The sequence below is a fragment of the Pezoporus flaviventris genome, unplaced genomic scaffold (assembly GCF_033815535.1).
Source record: "Pezoporus flaviventris isolate CSIRO_AGI_PZ_B2104156 unplaced genomic scaffold, CSIRO_AGI_Pfla_v1 ptg000007l, whole genome shotgun sequence".
NCBI classification, from domain to species: domain Eukaryota; kingdom Metazoa; phylum Chordata; class Aves; order Psittaciformes; family Psittacidae; genus Pezoporus; species Pezoporus flaviventris.
The window spans coordinates 70,692,144-70,711,820 of NW_026892555.1; the positions used below are offsets into that span (position 1 = coordinate 70,692,144).

The 19,677-nt window shown below is 41.0% G+C and overlaps 1 protein-coding gene across 5 annotated transcripts in view; it reads left to right on the top strand.

Moving 5' to 3' along the window:
• GRB10 (growth factor receptor bound protein 10) overlaps positions 1 to 19,677 on the top strand; it is a 147,272-nt gene that overhangs the window by 25,766 nt on the left and 101,829 nt on the right. For 4 of the 5 annotated variants that reach the window (XR_009742643.1, XM_061449153.1, XM_061449152.1 and 1 more), the window contains exon 2: positions 13,737 to 13,834. The exons of the other annotated variant lie outside the window; for it this stretch is intronic. Coding sequence is in view for 3 of the 4 variants with exons in the window: in XM_061449153.1 (XP_061305137.1) it covers positions 13,784 to 13,834 (51 nt within the window). In the remaining variant the exon portion in view is untranslated. The remainder of the gene's footprint in view (positions 1 to 13,736; positions 13,835 to 19,677) is intronic. 5 annotated transcript variants of the gene reach the window in all.

Below are 19,677 nucleotides of genomic sequence, written 5' to 3' on the forward strand. Positions count from 1 at the left end.
TAGGAGCATTCATTCAGATATAGCCATTTTGGCATGAAGGAGTGTTCTAGGAATAAAATAAGACTATTTTAGTTAGAAGGGACCTACAGTGATCTAGTCCAACTGCCTGACCACTTCGGGTCCAAATGCCTCTTAAAACTTGACAGGCTTGGGGCATCCGCCACCTCTCTAGGAAGCCTGTTCCAGTGTTTGACCACTCTTGGTTAAGGAAATGGTTTAGAGTATCTGTTATGAGCTTCCCCTGATGCAGCTTTGAACCATTCCCACACATCCTGTCACTGGGTACCAGGGAGGTTTCCAGTAAGTAGGAGTCACGCATTTACTTCATTTTGTTTTACTATACAGGGTGATTCCTTAACTTAGGTTGCTTGCTCTTTAGGCGTGTTGTACTTTTCTTCCTGAAAATGAAAACTTCAGTGGTGGGAGCTGGAGCCTAGTCCATCTTGGCACATGGGGCCTCTACAGAGGGAGCAGTTTGTGTTCTAACTCGGTGCAGAAGTAGCATGATTCTGCTCTTTAAAGGCCTTGCTTTTCTTGCATTTAAAAACGTTTGTAATGAGGCATTAACCCTTAAAAGGCTTAACCCACTAGCCAGAAATCTATATCAAAAGACTGTTAAGGATCTATCATCGAAGTCTGGTAGCAACCAGATATGCCTTTCTATCTCTAAGGCAACAGGAGAAATTCAGGTGTGTGGTTCCTTGGTTTGCTCTGTATTTCTTCTTTCCCATCTACTGCAGTGATTTTCTACTACCCTGCATTTCTTTACTTTAGCTGCAATATCTTTTGTGGCCAGTGCTGCTATTTGCTACCATGGGAAAAATAATATCCATGTTATTCCTGCTATTTGCTTCACTGTTCTGTGTAGTCCCACTGTGACTGACCAGAGTGCTGTATTGGGCAATGTGTTGTTGCACTTCAGCAGGAGCAGAGTATGAGCGTATGCCTGTAGTTTAGGAGACGACAGTGGGAAGACTTACAACTGGGAGCTTCTCTGAGAAGCTCATGGATATCTTCCCCTGCATTGAGAAAAGAGCATTTTTTCCCTCTGCAGCAGCCTCAAACCTGGCTCTTGAGAGGCATTCAGCTTCAGTGAACTTTGTCTGGTGTTTCAGAGGGAAGCTGTCTGGCTTTATATAATAAAGATGTCCTCAGTTAAGAGACAGTCCTCATGACAACTGTGCTAGTTGTTTTAGGCTATTGACTTACATGAGTTATTGGACTAGAAAAGATGAGTAGGCAAAGGTGTTGCAGAAAACAAATGTGATAGTTTCCAAGCCACAGTATAATTTACCCAAGACAAACAATGTCATAAAGAGGAGACAGTATCAGACTTGGGCGGCAAATTCTGTGGTACTGCTGCCCATTTGAAGGAGGAGGGGAATACTACAAGCCAGGGATTGCTGAGATTTGTAAGTGTCAGAGCCTTAGGTGAAGGAACTATTTGCCGTCTTCCAGTAACAGAAAGTAGCATGAAAGCCTGTGATAAGTATTTGTGTAAAGCAGGCAATTCTGTGAAGCTATCTCTTCATGCAGACCTGGGTTTCAATAAAACAGTGCTGCTAATTAGTGAGGCTGAAATGAAAATCAAGACTTTTCTGATGCATCTGTCAAATTGATTGTATTAATAATGAGTGAATGCTTTTATAAATCAAAATACAAAGGAACAGAAAAACTCTTGAATTTTTATTAACAATAGCAGTTGGAAATTTCAAATTTCTTATATTCAGAAAGGCTTTTGCAAGAGAGCTTATCTGATGGCTTTCTTTTGATAAATCTTTTGTTTTATTACACTGCAGTGTATTTTGGGAGGGGGAGAAATTTTGGAAGAGCAAAGTATGAACAAAATCTCTACCTCAAACAGTAAAGACAATCTAAGGAAGAGAACTGAGCTGGGTATTTATTTTTACTTTTTGTGAGGTGGAGCATTCCCAATGTGGAGTTCTGCATGTTGGCTGAAGGAGCTCTCTTTTGCATTCTGTACTGCTGCTAAAGAAGCTCTTCAGCTGCTTTTTGAGTTTACATATGCATATGTACATCTGTATGTATAATATATGTATATGTACACACACACACACAGAGTGAAATTAAACCCTAAAAGTTGCTGAGAGAAGCTGAAGCTTTGTCAGGATCAACTTCAGCAGTACGAAGACTAAAAGTCTGGGGATACTGTGGGACTGGTCTGGTATGATTGTCAATCTTGTCCAGAGGTGCTGAGAGTTTGAAGTTAGTGTTGTACATTGAGGAGGGGTTCCTCTGGCTGATTTTATGCCTTTGGTCCATAGATACATACATTTTAGCCAATTTTTCTAAATGTAGTTTGTAGTCAACGGAGAGAGCCCAGGTGTTCTAACAGTGGGCTTAACAGCATGGTGTAAGTTGGAAGGGGCCTCTTGAGATCATCTAGTCCAAATCCCAGCTTTCTCTGACCTCTTCTAGTTGTTTGCCATGGAATCATAGAATAGTTACGGTTGGAAAGGACCTTAAGATGATCTAGTTCCAACCCCACTGCCATAGACAGGCAGAGACACCTCACACTAAACCGTGTCACCCAAGGCTCTGTCCAGCCTGGCTTTGAACACTGCCAGGGATGAAGCATTTACCACTTCTTTGGGCAACCCATTCCAGTGCCTCACCACCCTTACAAGTAAAGAACTTCTTCCTTATATCTAACCTGAATTTCCTCTGTTTTAGTTTGAACCCATTGGCCCTTGTCCTATCACTACAGTCCCTGATGAAGAGTCCCTCCCCAGCATCCCTATAGGCCCCTTTCAGATACTGGAAGGCTGCTATGAGGTCTCCATGCAGCCTTCTCTTCTCCAGGCTGAACAGCCCCAACTTTCTCAGCCTGTCTTCATACGGGAGGTGCTCCAGTCCCCTGATCATCCTCGTGGCCCTCCTCTGGACTTGTTCCAACAGTTCCATGTCCTTTTTATGTTGAGGACACCAGAACTGCACACAATACTCCAGGTGAGGTCTCACAGGAGCAGAGTAGAGGGGCAGGATCACCTCCTTCAACCTGCTGGTCACGCTCCTTTTGATGAAGCCCAGGATACGGTTGGCTTTCTGGGCTGCAGGCACACACTGCCTGCTCATGTTCATTTTCTCATCAACCAACACCCTCAAGTCCTTCTCCGCAGGACTGCTCTGAATCTCTTCTCTGCCCAACCTGTAGCTGTGCCTGGGATTGCTCCGACCCAGGTGTAGGACCTTGCACTTGGCATGGTTTAACTTCATGAGGTTGGCATCAGCCCACCTCACAAGCGTGTCGAGGTCCCTCTGGATGGCATTCCTTCCCTCCAGCGTATCAAACGAACCACACAGCTTGGTGTCATCGGCAAACTTGCTGAGGGCGCACTCAGTCCCACTGTCCATGTCACCAACAGGGGTGGTGAACAGGATTGGTCCCAACTGCATGTAAAGGGTGCCTAGTTTTGTTCACTGAGTGATGTGATGGAGCAGGGGTGTACGCTTCCCTGAACTCTGTACTCATACCACATGTACACCACCTGTATACCACCTGTACACAAGGTATATGACTTTCTTTTTTCATACCCTCTAGCAGAGTTGTGGTCAGCTCTGTACATACCCTGTATGTCAGTTTGGTTTTGTGGGCAGTGTACTGCAGGCCTGTGTAACAATGCTGTGTATGGGGATGCTTGTACTGTCGTCTTCTTCCTACTGTTGCCAGTACCAGTTGCACAACCTTGGGGGTGAGAGAATGCAGATGAGACCTGTGTGTGGGTTCCATGCTTGGAGTACAGGTGTTTGTGGGTTAAAATACATAGTATGTAGGGAAGGCACTTTGGCTACACCTGGAGCCTACACCCTTTGGGAACAAATGTTCCCCTTCAGCAGCTCTGTAGTCTGAAGGTTAACTAAGATGTTTCTCATGTAACACATATCTAGTTAATCTTCAGTGCTGGTGATGTTCACTGTTTCATGCCTCTGTTAAATAGTCTTGTAAGGCCTGAAACAACAGATTTCCTTTATGGCACCCTGAAAGAACAGGGAAGTAGCTCTTAATGTAGGTGGCTTGGCAAAATACTCTAGTCAAGTATTTGGCCTGCTACCCAGGCTTCGATATGTAATCTTTGGGTGCTGCCAAAATACCATTCTAATTAAGTTGACATAGTCTATGAAGCCTGGGTGGTATTACTTCAGCTTTCTTTCCTGTGCTTTCCAGTGCTGCATTTTGAAAGGGTTGAGGGAAGCTGTGACAATTGCAACCTCACTGGAGTCTTCATTAAGCTAGGATTTCAGTCACCTTGTGACCTTCAGGATCAAAGGAAGGAATACTCTCTTTCTTCCTCTCTCTCTCTCTCTGCAGGTGCAAGTTAATAGCAGTAAATAAATGTACACTAATGCACATGGAACATGTGATCAGTTGGCCAGACCTCAGCTTTCTGTTGAACATTAACACATTAACCCTTCTACAAAATATTAACCTATTCTGTAAGTGTATTTTCTGTTGTGTTTACACTTGGTTGGAAAAGCTATGCCCTGTTTGTCCCAGGGTGGTATATTTGCAAGTAGGTCAGCATACTTGCCTTTGAGATGTCAGCTTGAAACTGTTTTTCAAGGGCTGAAAAGCATAAACGGGTAAGAAAGACTTGGTTTTTTCCTCATTTCCCATCCTGTATTCAAGAACAGAGCACCAGTAACATTATAGTTGTGTCCTGAAAGTTGGGTGCTGCTGCAGAACTGCCTGCTTCCTCCTAGCTGTAAGCTACCCCTGGATTTGGAGCTTGTGCATTGCATAATACCAGCAAATGCATCTGGGATTACAGAATGGTCTCTTTGCTCTGGGAAGAGATGGTTGTGATTTGTTAGTAAGGCAGTGTTAAAATACACGAGGTATCTATGGCATCAGTATCTCAAAACTGCAAGTAATTTTTTTTACAATCGACTGTACTCTGGTACTGCTGGTGCTTCGTTGCACAGGAGTGAATGTGGGTGCAGCCTCCAGATTGCATACTCCAAGATGGAACGGCACAAACTTTATGTTCCAGTTGATCAAGGGTCTATTTATTGCCTTAGGTTTCTTTGGAATCCCCTTTGCACTTCTTGCACCTCTTTACTATCTCCCTCTTGAATAGACAAGACTTTGTCTCAAGAGCAACACAGTATTGCCTCCTTTCAGTCTTTGCAACTAGAAGCAGAGTTGGCCATCATCTGCTTGTTGGGGTTGATGTAGTCCAAAGCTTGCTTATATGGTTGAGTTAGTCATATCTTTAATGAGTTACAACTTACCAGCTATACTACGGTAACTCCTACCCTGCTGTGCATGAAAGATAAAATGGGTTTGCTTATTTATTTTTACTACTTACTGCTATTACTTACTCCTTTGCTGCATTTTCAGCTGATATTGTGGTGTCTTTATGTTAATTTTTTGAAAACTTGAGTTCCTTAGAATAAACTATATTTGGGAGTATGTCACCGTAAAATTCTTTGGAGGGTGCCTTAACGTATTGTTGCCATTGGGGAATGTGTCTCTGCTCATAGCATGTGATTTTTTCAGAGGCTAAGCAGAAAGGCTTTCTTTCAAGTGTTCTAGCCATGTGAACAAGAGGCATATTGAGAATAACCTGTGCACTTAAGTGTACCTCTTGTGGTATCTCAAAAAGATACCGTCTCAGTGAGTAGCCTGCTGTTTGAATTAAAATATCTAAACCTGCCTTCCAGCTTCAACCGTTTATATGGTATTTGACAATGTAAATAAACCAGTGCTTATTCATAAGCATAAATTATAGATAACTGTAAAAGCCTCTGTTGATTGATTTGCTTTAAAAACTTGAACCTCGCTGTCTAAGTAGAAGCATTTGATAATCCTAGTTAATAACTCTCCAAAAAAAGCGTGTACTAAGAGGACAGCAGTGACACATGTACACTTACTGTGTTAACTATTGGTATTAAACCTTGTAAATCATCAAAATGAAAAACCTGTCCAACATCCTTGTTCCACAATGATTAATTTATTTTTTTTTAATCCAGGAAAAGTACTTTAAAGCACCTGAAAATTTTGAAGGGCAGGAGAGACATAAGGAGCACTGAGGGTGGTATTGATAGATACCTGCCTATAACTTTCTGTGCACGAGTGTGGATGTTAGTTTTGATGTCAGTCCTATGGATGGTGCTCTGTGGCAAGTACTGTGTTACAAAACCCAGTGTATTTGGTGAGAAGCTTTACTGAGACCCCCTGCCTAAATGTTACCAGGAAGGCAACTTCCTTGTAAAAAGCATCCAGACAAAGAAAAATAGGTTGTGAATAACTGTAATGATTGAGGAATGGATCATTTGGATAAAACAGACCTAAAATGCTTGAAAAACTGATCAGTGGGTCATGTGACTAAAATTGCCGTGTGTTCTCTTGTTTGTTTGTGTTTTTTTTTTAATATATATCTTTGTCTTCTGCATCAGTCAGAAAGGGAGGAAAGGCTTCTGCATGCTCCAGAAGATTCTCCTCCAAAATGAAGGAGTATTGTAGATAAAGCTGTTGTTTCCACCAGCATCTGTAATGATCTGACTTTCTTCAATAAAAAAGCATTGTACAGAGGGTGAGGAACTTCCTCCATTAGTATAGGAGTTGAGTGGGAGAATGTCTTGTGTGTAGTTTAGTCTCTGGTTTGGGGGTCTTGAGCCACCCCTGTGCACAGGGAAGGATGGTTCAGACCAGTAGCAGGTTGAAAGCACAAAGGCTTGTTAGTGTGTTGGATGCAAAAAGCAATGTTTTGGTATGTACATAACAAAGGCAGATTTTTACTTGAGTAGGTACCACAAGGGAAAAGTGCCTTCTAGAAAATACAACTTCATATTTTGTTTGGAGACTTACCCAAATGTTTAACTTGTGTGAGATGCCTGGAAAGCAGTAATTCTCACGGATGTGCAGTAGGAAAGGTTTGCCAGCTCCTAATGGCAATAAACAAAGAAAATGGAAGTTCACAGGTTGCCTCCGCCGATGTACTAGTTTGCTGCTGCTGGAAAGGGGTGATCCTGTTCCCTTCCCCTCTTGCTCATGCTCTCCTGCCGTTCACATTGTGCCAGCTGAGCTGCTTGTCAGATGTAAGTTTATTGCACTTGCTTCCTTAGCAGAAAACTAACCCAGCAAAACAAACAAGGTAATTAACAGAAGCTGAACTCATTAAGGACCATACATGGCACGAAAGGGAGAAGGAGGGAATGCCATGAAGTTGCTGGGAGGAAGTGGAGGAAGAAAGCAGAGCAAGGGCTGATGAAGAGAGTGGGATGTCTGTCCTGTTCTTGGCAGTAACAAGCTATTAAATCATCTTAACTGTTGTATAACTTCACTCTAAGTCTTCAGGTTAGATAATAAAAGCCTAAAATAACAGAAGGAAATAATTATTTAGACTGCTTCCCAAACTGCTTACAAAACTTTGGATTCTGTGTTATGAGAAATGAGACTAGATTGTGGAGAAAAAAAAAATGCAAGAAAATGACAACACAGAGGATAGAAGCAGTATTTTTTGGTTTGTTTATTTTTTTTCTGGAAGTGAACATAGTGGGGAAGGGTATATACAGAATTGGAGACTATTAAGCATGGCATTTTCAGCTGAAGTTGTCCTTGGGCTGCCTCACTGTGTCTTTTGTCCCAGTCAGGTGTCTATGGACCTGCCCTACTTCTGTATATGGCTTGATGGTGGGATTGTCTACTGTATACTGCATAGTTCTTTATTTTAGTTTCTGTCTAATTAACATTTCATTTAGACTCGAGTACATTCTGTTTAGTTGTCAAAGCTCCTCCTTCAAAGCTATGGATTTAGCTATTAAGAGGCAGAAGAGGATTTCCAGTGATCGGGGCAGATAGTGAAGCTACAGAGTTTCATAAATATTTCCAAAATTCGTTATAGCATTTATTTATTTCATTTTTTTTTTTTTTTAACTGGACTACTTCCTTCAGGGACAAGGGAAAAAAATCCCTACTTAAGTGGGCTAGGTGCAAAGTAACTGTTTTTCTTCCAGGACTGTTTCTTTGCTGTCAGTGAAGCTGCTCTGTCAGGAGCTGAACATGAATTCACAGGCTATGAGTCTTGAGAAGCCTTTTCAGAATTTTAGGCAGCTTCAGGAAACAAAAAAATGCTGAACTGCATGTATTTTATTTGGCAAGACTTGAAGTGGGATGGCATCAGCTCTTCTGTGCTTCTTCTGAAGTATATCTGTTTTGGCTTTCAAAAGCCTCAATTGCTGTTGCCAAGATTCTTCATTTTCTGGCAAAATTACAATGGCAAATGGCTTCCTTTACAAGGTGTAATATTTAGACTAACAGCTTTGCAATTAAGAATGGCAAAGAGAATTATATTCCCTTTTTTTATAAGACCAGATTTTTTAGTAAGGAATCGTGGGAGTGTTTGGACGTAACTGAAGTGCTTTTGATTGATTTATATTTTGAACAGTGCTTTTCATTTTAGTGTGCAACACTCAGTTGAAATTTTAAGTAGAACAATGCTTTGTTTTCAAAGATGTTCAAAGTATGACTCTAGTTAGGCAGCTCCTCTATATCATAGACTTGCAAATGCCTTTTGGGGTAGTATGTGTAACACAATGTGGGTGCACATACCAACTCATGCAAGGGAAGAGGGAAGAAACTGGGAAATGTGAAAGTATTCTTGAATGTTACCTATTGCTAGTATCAGTAGGCCATCAGGATGTCAATGATCATTGAGTCTTTTGTGGTTAGGGAGTGATGGTGTTTTGGAGGCGAAATAACTTGTTTGAAGGGAGGCTGCCCAAGTACTAGTTTTCAGAATGGAAAACTGGAGACTTTGGATGTGGGGAGGGATGTTTACAGCTGGAGAGAGAAGCAGGGATGTGTTTGGAGTAAGTAAAATGGGGAAATGGACAATAAAAGGTTTGAGATGATGAATCCTGTTCTCTTGAGCCAAACAGAGCAATACTGTGTTGTTCTTTGCACAGGAAGCTGCCAGTATTGGCTTGAGGTCAGAGTCTTTAGGTTGTATTGTTTGGCAGCCTGCACTAATGAACGTTTGAGTCCTGCTGACCAAAGGATCACCTTGGGAGTGGAGGGCATCCTCCGTCTTGTAAACTGACATAGGTTCTACCTGAAACCACCACCAAAAGAGGGGAGATCACTTTAGAAATCCTTCTACATACTTATTTCTAGAGGTATGATGGAGTCGGGTGGCAAACATGAATGCTGCCAAGGGTGCTTTAGGATCTTGGTCCAGCCAGCTAGGCTCCCTGGTCCAGCCAGCTAGGGTATCTGGTGGCACTTTATTTCCAGCCCAGGTGGTTAGGCTTCCTTCTTGTAAGAAGTTGTGTAGGTCTTGTCCTTGCGTGGAAAAGAACATCTGGATCCTGTGATTTAAATGCAGCTGGGGATACTGTTAGCTGTCAGGTCTTTCAGTTACAGAAAATTCGCTGGCATGCTTTATGCTGCTCACATCCAAATCTTATTTCCATTGTAACTATGGCAATAGGAGCAGACTGGTAAGAAAGCATAAGTCTATGTGTCCTCATGCCCTTGTGTTGGTGTAGGATTGATAGATGCATCCATTTACTTTATCTTGAAGCCATGCTTCAATGATACGTTCATATACATACATTATATGTATATATATATATATATATATATATAGGTCTATAGGTCTTCAGAAAAAAACAAAACACTTTCCTAGATGCTATGAATAGTGGGGAACCTGGAGCCAGGTGGGTGGACAGTTGAGATCTTGGAGATGTTTCTTTGTGTGGGCCAACAAGACAGTTGTTTTTTTTTTTTTTCCCCTTGTTCTTCATGGTGTTAAATTGTAAGCCCAGTAGAGTTGACCCAGGCATTCCTGAAGGTGACTTAGGGGAGACTGTTGTATGAACTCAGTTCCTCTAAGACTTTGTTCTAATTTTTCATAAAAATGCAGGTTTGGTCAGCTAAGCCTCGTGCTATAATGTGAGGAGAAAGGAAGTGGTGACACCGACTGTCTGAGAGAGTAAAAGATAGATAAAAGAGAGGAAAAGGTTTTTAACCTGTGTGTTAAATCTGAGGTCTTCAGGTAGGTCAAAATCTAAGGCTATATTGAAGCCTTCTACTGCCTCGCTCTTCCACAGCTGTTCAGTTACAGAAAGCAGAACATTATGGAAGAAAAATAATGAAATACCTAGGACTTGAAAGGGAATAGTGTTAAAAAGTTAGTGAGCTACCTTTCATAAAAGAGCACAGCTCCAGTTTTCAAGAGCTCTGGAGCTTGTCTTGCATCTCTGCCAGGTTATATTATTTTCTGGGTGTTTTTTTCCCCTCCCTCCTCCTGTTCCTAACTAATCTGCAAGTGATTGCGTTTTAAAAATTATTTTTCTCTTGAATTTAAAGACTTTGACAGATGGCACATGTAGAACCTGGAAAACTTCCTGAATTGGCAGAGTGACCATACCCCTGCCATCTTCCTACTGCAGTATCTGTAGGTGCGTAGGCTGTGTGTGCTTCCAGAGTGCTGGGTGAGATACTGTTTCCTCTGCTGGGAATATGCAGAGAGCAAAGTGATAAATCAAAAAAGCATACCTGGTGACAGGCTTAATTTGCTGTTAATAGATAACTTAATCTACTGGTTAGGTGGGTAATTTGCTTGTGACTAAAAACAACTCATTCAGAGCAGTGGTAGTGTCTAGGGTGCGTACCTGCAACGTTTTCCATGCAGGATGAATATCAGTCTTTGTTTAGATGATGTGAGCTGGTTTAACACTTAAGAGGCTGAGACATCAAAGCTATCCCTCACAGTAGACCATTCTTTAGGAATGAGAATATCATACCAGAAGCAATCGTATGACCTATGAAACTTGGTTTATTGTGACTGTCCTTCATTCAGAGACTGTCCAGGGAAGACCTCTCAAGCCAATAAAAGCACATGAAGTCACTTGGTTTTGAATGTGCATAGGCTGTCTGGCTCAGTGCTTCACAACAGTTGTTCTTGCCACTGAATGTCCTGAGTTTTGCAACAGTGATCAACTACATAGCTTGTTTTATGTTTGCAGTCCTTTGGAGTTGCCCTTCCCCATCTAAGGTGTTTCGGGATAAGGGCAGTAACTTGGCTCTTAAATGTCTCTTTGATTTGTGCTATTTAACTTGCATGTGGAAAGGGCAAGCAAATTTGCATGTGGTTATGGTCTCTGAAGATAACTGGCATGGTAAAAATCATATTTAAAGACAAAACCAAAGAGAGTTGATTTACTCTTTAAATCTTAATTTTTATCTGCTGAATGCATGAATTGGCATAGAGTTCTGTCCCTGTAAAACTTATTACTTGTTGATGTGGTACAGCAGAACCTTAGATCTTAAAGGTGAGCAAAGGCTTTTTTGTATTCCTAGGGTAGGAGTACTTTGATAAACTGCTTTTAGACAGACAAAAGAGATGCGATCTTAAATCAGTGTTAATGTGTGACTGACCAGGAATGATATCATCTAGAGATTATTGCTTTCCTCTGTTTCTGGGGTGTTAACAAATGAATACTCAAGAATGTAGCAGTGAAGCAAATGGGTCTTGATAAATTATGCAGTCCTGACTCCAGCTATTGTTTGAGGTAATTTATGATCTTCCATTGGCGTAATGGGGCTGTGGCATAAACTGCAGCACGCCCTGGAGTAGACAAATTGGTCTGGTGTTGTTTAGGAACATATTTAATCTGTCTTGCTATAAGTGAATCAGTGCCTTTTGCTTGAAACATCAAGAGGCCGACCACTATTGTGATATTCAGTCCTAAATAACCTACAGTTAAATTTACAGCCGCGCCTGTTCTTGTTCTCTAAATACTGAAAACATAATAAACAGAAAACTGTTGCAGTGTAAGGCTGAATTCTTTTCCCTTATACCTGTAACTAAACTTTCTTTTAATCTTGGTGGATTTACAGGCCAGTAATACAGTTCTCTTTGTTTATTGATGCATTGTACCAACTTCAGAGCATCTATTCCAGTGGCTTGCCTAATTTCACTGTAGATATACTTGCAGAAAACTCTATTCCCCAAAATTAAGTTCTTTTTTTACTTTTTTTTTTTCTTTTGCACGAATCATCCAAGAGAAGAGGTTTTCATGAATCTGCGCTTAATTCTCCCAGAGCAAGCTGGCTGGCTGAGGCAAATCTAGCACTGCAAATGAGATATTTACATCTGTCTTAAAAGCTTACTACAAACTTTTAGATGTGGAGTTAGATGGCTGTAGACTGCTGTTTGTATGCTTTAAAGACTAGGAACAATACCAGTTGGGTATTGTGCCTACAGAGTTAGGTGTTTGAGGTGATCTTCCCCCCCAGTATAAATCCTTTCAGACTTGGTATTAAATGCTGTAGAAGAAAGTGTTTAGAACAAACAACTTTATTTATTCAGATTGGGTTAAATAGATTTTCAAACTTGATGTTGCCAAACCAGTTTCCTCCCAAGGTAATTGGCTATATGACTTGATCCCAGAAAGTTGCTACTTCAGGAAAACAACAGAAGCCCAGTAACTTCTTCCTGGAAAGAAGCTCCCAAAAGTTTGCCTGCCTTTCTCATAGAGGAGGTGGCTGCCATACTTCAGATGAACTTATCCTGGAAGTAGGTGAAATATAGCTTCCTTAAGGAGTGCATGGTCTCTGTGGACCATGGGCTGGAACTCCTCCAGGAGCAGTTTTTCCAAGATGTCTTTTACCCTTGTCCATGACTTAACTGTCCTAGAAGTCTTGCTGGGAGCTTTAGTTTGGTGACAGTTCATGCGTACTAGAGAGCCTGTTTAAAACTCAACTTTTGTTTTGCGTATGTGATTGATAATTGACAATGAACAAGACAGGAGCTCACTTGTGGTAGGAGTGGAAGTTGCAGCTGTGCTTTGCTGTCGGCTGTCTCTCTCCCTGTGCCATCCTTTTTTCACCCGCTTGGAGGTGGCATGACGTGGCTTGTACGCAGGGATGCCTCATTCTGAATGCCACTGGTTGGGAGAAATGCTGGAACCAGCAAATAGTGCTTTCTTTATTTATATGGTTTTGTTTAGTTTTGTTTCCTTGTTTGGAAGCAGCGCTTAATTTTATTGACATTGGATTAATACTGCATTCTCTTTTGTCACTTTTAGTTCTTTAGCCATATCCACCTGCAACAGATTCCTTTTCAAGCTCTATTTGATCATGGAAGTGATGCTTAAAAGAAACGCTTCTTACTCTGTAAAGTTGCTGCTAATAATCACTCAGAAATGCAAGACTTAAATGCAGATTTGCATGGAACACCCTATTTCATATATTGCATTATAATAAAGCTGTGAGAGAAAAGGCAGGCAGGAAAGGGTGAAGTTGTGCAATTAGGTGTTGAAGCCTAGTGCTGCATGATGATATCTATTTTATGGGTCTTTTCCAACCTGAATGATTCAATGATAAATGGTTGGCATACTAATTAACTCCCAGATTTCAGTGTTTCCTTTCTGCACTTGATAACATATCCTCAGTTGGAGAGAGCCAGTCTTCAAACCGTTAGGGTCTAGATGTGAAGAGAGGCTTTCTTTTTTCTTTTTTTTTGCCTGGATTGTGGAAATAAAGGACGAGCCATTCAGCATGAGAGTAGTCATTGAATGAAATACCCATTTGAAAGTGTTTGGTAGGATACAGACAGCAAACGTGCAGATTTGCTACTCCAAGTTGATGCAAATCCTCGTCACCTCATCTTGCTCTTCTCGGTCTTTCCCCTCCAACTGTTTTCAACAATAAGTTGATGAAATGTCTTCAGTATGGTTTCTGACAGTTTGTTTGTACTCCGCAGGTCCTGTGAAGCAGTAGATGTAATTTGAAGAAAACTTGAAGGAACAAATGGCTTTAGCTGGCTGCCCAGACTCCTTTTTACATCTTCCTTATCGGATAGTAAGTTATGAAACTGCATGTTCCTGTCAGTTTGTACCATCATATTGCTGTGTGCCAATGATTGATTGTGCATTCAAACTTTTCATCAAACTGCTAATAGCTGTCTGGCAATTCTCTGGGTTTTGTGAATGTTTAGGAACAGAGCCTCTGTTACCATCCTGTATTCAAGACCTGCTGCTGAAAAAAATGGGTCACTAATACATACTGATTTAATGTTTGATATCTGTGCTCAAAATGACCAGGTCATATCTGGGAGAAGGCACTTGTGTACAAAAACGACAAAAAAGCAGGCTTTAATTCCAGTGAAATGCCTTGCACCAAAAAGTATCAGTGTTTGCTGAACACTGTATTTGTAGGAACAAAGGCAGAGATTTTTACACTTGGGTAGATCCTATGTTTGTTGAGTCATTATGCTGTATCTAAGCAGCCAATATGGCATATTACAAAGAATATATTAAAAAAAAAAAATCAGCTCAAATCGAAGGTGTTAGGCAGAAATGCACTGTTGAAGTTCTCGTATGTTGTTTTTTCCCAGGCAGTTTTGGTTGACGCAATGCACGCTTTGTATTCTTTATGGAACTGCAAATTTGTTATTTTGGACATGACCTGTTTTTTGCCCTTTTTTTCCTCTTGTTTTCATAGTGTGCTCACCACTGTAAGGATTCAGTTATGATTTTGAGCCCTGCAGATAAATAATTAAACAGAGTATCATGTGACACAGAAATCTTTTTCTCCCAGGAGAAGCATTACTAGTAGTGATTGCTACTGTCATACTAGTCATTTGAAAGGAAAGCAAAAAACCAAACAACACCAGCAGCAAACTCCCCAGCAAACCTCTGTAGGCTTTATACATTTGTTTCATAACGTGCTGATTTACAGTTTTATTCCCCAACAGAAATCTTCGAATTAAACGACTAATGTTAGTGTGTGCCGAGTTGTCAGTTGAATGTACCTGAATGCTTTTCCTGATAACAAAAAAAATAAATAATAGTTCCATTGTAACTGTTTTTGCAGCTATAAAAATGGAATGGAATTTGAGTAATCAGGTGTTACTATGCCTGGATCTTACGATTTTAAAAGAACATGTGAATAGATGTGTCTGGACTTCATAATTTTGATGCTTTGAAATTATGCTTCCAATTCATTTAGAGCATTATCTGAGTCATGATATGAAGCTGAGAGAGAGGAGAGCTATGTAAAAGAAACTTGACATTGTAGGCAGTCATTTTTGAGTTGCAAGTTCTCACTTTCACATGAAAATAGTGTCTTTAGTGGTTCATAATCAGTAAGAATGCAAATTTTCCTGGTGGTACTTCTTGCTCTTACAACCCCTGTTGATAATCTGCTTTAGTCTGGGGCAATGAAAAGACTAAAGTATCAAAGAAACATAGGTAACTTAATAAAGGGTCACTTTCCCACTGTCTTAATTATTTTTGGTCATACCTTACTGTGTTAACTATCCTAAGTGCTTATAACCAGCTTAAAGACTAGCTTTGGAAGCCCATCCACAACTACTGTGCCTTCTATCAGAAGTGAAGTTTGCATGAAAAAAATCCTGAACATCTGTTTTTCCACCCCTACTAAATCTGACTTGGAAGCTTTCATCAACTTGTCTTTCAAATTTGGCTGCAGTGCCAGTATTGTGTTGGTAAAGGGCTGAAAGAAGGTTAAACTAAATATGCTCTAGATTAGTGTGTGAAGAAGTATTCTATTTTTTTCTAGTACATTTTGCTGACTTAATCTAAATGGAAGGTTAGAGAGAATATTCTTCCAGAGCCCACGAGGTTGGGACCTTAATGTTATAACTTAAGTGTTCAGGATAAAATGATGGGTTCAGCTGGGGACTGCATTCAAAGCAGACAGCAAGAGAAATGACAACCTGGATAAGTGAAGTACAGAATATCCTTAAGGATGCCTTGTTGCCAGCTCCTTTCTACCCCATCTTTTTGATGTTTTTGGGGAGTCAGGCAAGATTTCCAGCTTTTCTTAGTGGGCTCTGCCTTGCAATGTTTGCTACTTTGAGAAGCTTTCAGGTTTTGTTTAAGAGCCTTTTTTTATTATGTATTTGTGTTGTGTTTTTTTTTTTTTTTTGCTTTCTCAGGAGTTAGCACACAAACCAGTCACACTGAGTGCATTCTCCTAGAAACAATCTCTAGCTTTGTGGAAAAAAATCAATACTACCTTTTAGTGGCTTTCAGGAGCCCTTTCCAAATTCTCAAACTCTTCAATAAAAATCCGGCAGTGAGAATTGGCAGTGTTTATCTTCTGTTCCTGGAAATTCAGAACATAGTCCCAGAATTTCTCAGAAAAAAAATGGGATGATTTACTGTGTTTCCGTTCTTTTGCAATCTGTAGTCACAACAGTATTTATGCGCAGTGACTTTAACTCGGGGGGGAAGATTTAGTTCTTTAACCCTTTGCATGAATCGCACAAGTCTCAACGACATAAATAACAAAAGGATATGGGGTTTATTTCTCTCAGTTTCTGAAGATGAAACACTGGGCATGCGGCAGTGTTCTGTTCATCTATTTTCTGCCTTCTGTTTATTTTCTCATAAGCAAGATGCAGGCATCACTTTAGTAATAATTAATAGAGTTTGTTCTGAGAGAGCTGAATTCTTATTAGAGAAGAGACTTGTTCATATCATACTCATCATCTGACTTGGCATGAAATGCACTACAAGCACTTGGTCATAAAATAGGGGGAAAATGGAAATTGCTTTCCCTTACATGTACAGAGCTGTGGATTTCAGGATTGCTGATAGTCCTCTTGAACAGAGGACTATTAGAGACCAGAACATTGCACATCATACTTGAAGCTTTGTGCCCTTCAAGAGTAGGGAATATCTAACAGGATTAATCATTTAGAGGCCAGCTACTGTAATAGCCTTCTTTAATGATGTCAGATTTGTGGATGTGAAGATGAGGTGCTGCTGTTACTACAACAGTCACATTTCTTTGCCTTCAGCTGGAGCACCCGCTAGGCACAGGTTCTCCGGGTTTTACTATGGCAGCTTTCATCCTCGTTTTCCATAAAATGATACACTAAGTTAGAAGACCCCTTGGAGGTTGCCTGATCCAAGTCCATGTCATATTGAGGTTATAATTATTTTCCAAGGGGTGCTTTGTCTTGGTGAGTGTGGGTTTTTGGGAGACTTGGATGTTGCATTTAATGGGTTATTTGCTTTGGTTGGGCAGTTAGGGAGGGTTTCTGGTTTAGCAAAGTTAAAAAAAAAAGCTTATCTCTAATTCAGAGTTATCTTAGTGGGATGCTGTAATCCTCATCCCTATGAAATCCAGATTCTTTCTTTGTGACTCTTATCTCTGCTTCATTGGAATTGAACAGTCAGTTCAGTTCAGTGTTATGCTGCTGTCCGTGTTTGTCTTTTGACAAATGTCTTTTGTCCTAAAAAACACAGCATGAAAAAAATGAATTGCAGAATATGTCCAAGTAGACAGAAAACCTGTGTGGGAAGGGCTGTCAAGACCTACCTTTTGGCCCTCATTGTCTGCCTGTCACTGTTTGAAAATCTTTATTCATTTAGCTATTGACAATTCCTTATCAAGACTACGGAGATCTTTCTTATGACTTGTGGGTTGGCCCTGGTTGGATGCCAGGTACCCACCAAAGCTGCTCTATCACTGCCCTTCTCCACTGGACAGAAGAGGAAAAATACAGTGAAAGGCTTATGGGTTGGGGTAAGGATAGGGAGAGATCACTCACCAATTACCATCATGGGCAAAACAGACTCAACTTGGTGAAGTTAATTTATTACCAATTAAAATCATGATAGGGTAATGAGAAATAAACCCAAAACTTAAAAGCATCTTCCCTCCATCTCTTTCTTTTTCCTGGGCTTAACTTTACTCCTGATTTTCTCTACCTCCTCCCACTCCAGCAGTGCAGGAAGACGGGGAATGGGGGTTAAGGTCAGTTCACACGTTGTCTCTGCTGCTCCTTCCTCCTCAAGATGCAGACTCCTCATGTTCTTTCTCTGCTCCAAAGTGAGGTCCCTCCCACAGCAGACAGCCCATTACCAACTTCTCCAATGTGAGCAGTTCTTCATGAACTGCTTCAGTGTGGGTCCCTTCCATGGGTGCAGCTCTTCAGGAACAGACTGTTCCAGCGTGGGTCCCTTCCATGGGTGCATCCTTTGGGAGCAGACTGTTCCAGCATGAGTTTCTTCCATGGGTGCAGCTCTTCAGGAACAGACTGCTCCAGCATGGGTACCTTCCATGGGATGCAGTCCTTCAGGAGCGGACCACTCCAGTGTGGGTCCCTTCCATGTGTGAAGCCCTTCAGGAACAGATTGCTCCAGTGTGGTTTCCCCACAGGGTCACAAGTCCTTCAGCAAACCTGCTCCAGCGTGGGCTCCTCTCTCCACAGGGCCACCGGTTCTGCCAGGAGTCTGCTCCAGTGCAGGCTTCCCACGGGGTCATAGCATCCTCTGAGCATCCCTCTGCTCCAGCATGGGGCCCTCCATGGGCTGCAGGGGAACCTCTGCTCCAGCACCTGGAGCATCTGCACCTGTCCTGCACTGACATTGGTGTCTGCAGAGCTGCTTCTCTCACGTATTCGCACTCCTGTCTCCAGCTGCAGTTGTTCCTGTGCAGTAACTTCTTTCCCTGGGCCTGAAGTTTGGGTTTTCCATACTGCCCTGTTAGTATGAAAGGACCAGCGTGCACAAGCAGGCTTTTAAAGTCCTTGGTCATAGCTTGGTGAAAAAAAAGCCATTAAAAGCATTATTGCATCGTGTCATTCTTCTACATATTGTATGAAGAAACGAAGCTGAAGTGTTGCTACTGCCAATGTAGAAAGTCATCAGATTTGTGAAATACGGTGTCAGTCAACAGATACTTTGTTGATGATGTTCTTGTTTTAACAGTTTACATGTATGTGGTGTAGAGGGTTGACGGACTGCAGCAGACAAAGTACAGAGCAGTTGAGAACATTAGTGAATGTTTTTTCAAGACATGTTGCCTCCAATGTGAAATTATGAAATCTGTCTCCCTGATTGTATACTGCAAATGCTTTTTACAGATAGAGTTGATGCTGCTTGATAGTTTCTGTTGAAGAGCAACTGGAGCTGGATTTCTAGCTACTCTATTTTTCTTGGAAATAAATCTGCTTAAAAAAGCATTCCAAAAGCAGTTGTTTTCACTAACATAGAAATAAAAATACGTTGCTTACCTCTTAAAGAGGCCATTGGAAGTGCACTTGCCCCCCGCTGTCATGTTCCATCAGAATATTGTATATGAAGCAGAGTAATGTCAGATTTGTATTTCACACTATGCTTTTATAGAATTCATTAAGTTTCTTTTCTTACAAGAGATACCCATCAGTTACTTGTTTTGCTGTACCAGTTTACCTTCCTGCAGTTCCAATTGAAAGCCTGTACTTAACTATTTGCACTTCTTTTGTATTCTACTTTACACAGAAGTTGGTTGGCAACGCATGAAGCTTTTTTGGGAGGTGAATGGGAGCAAGAAATTTCAAGTGACTTGGTCCATGTTTTTCAATCATATAATCAACCCCAAAAAAAGGACTCAAACCACTCTAGTGTTCAGTTGTACCATTTACTACTTTTACATTATTGCTAACAGTGGTGAGGAAACAATGTAGATGTTGCAAATCAAGTGAGCAAATGTAAGTAAAGAAGCTTAATTTTGCATCTTCCTATTAATATTTTCATGCTTGAACAGTAGACTGAGCCTGTCTTTAAATCTTGTCATGTCATTATATTCAAGCAGTCTCTTAAATGTGTCCCTTGATTTAGCTCCAGTTTTCATACATGTTTAAATCTCAAGTTTACCACTGTTTTTGCTTGAGATAAGGCTGAGGG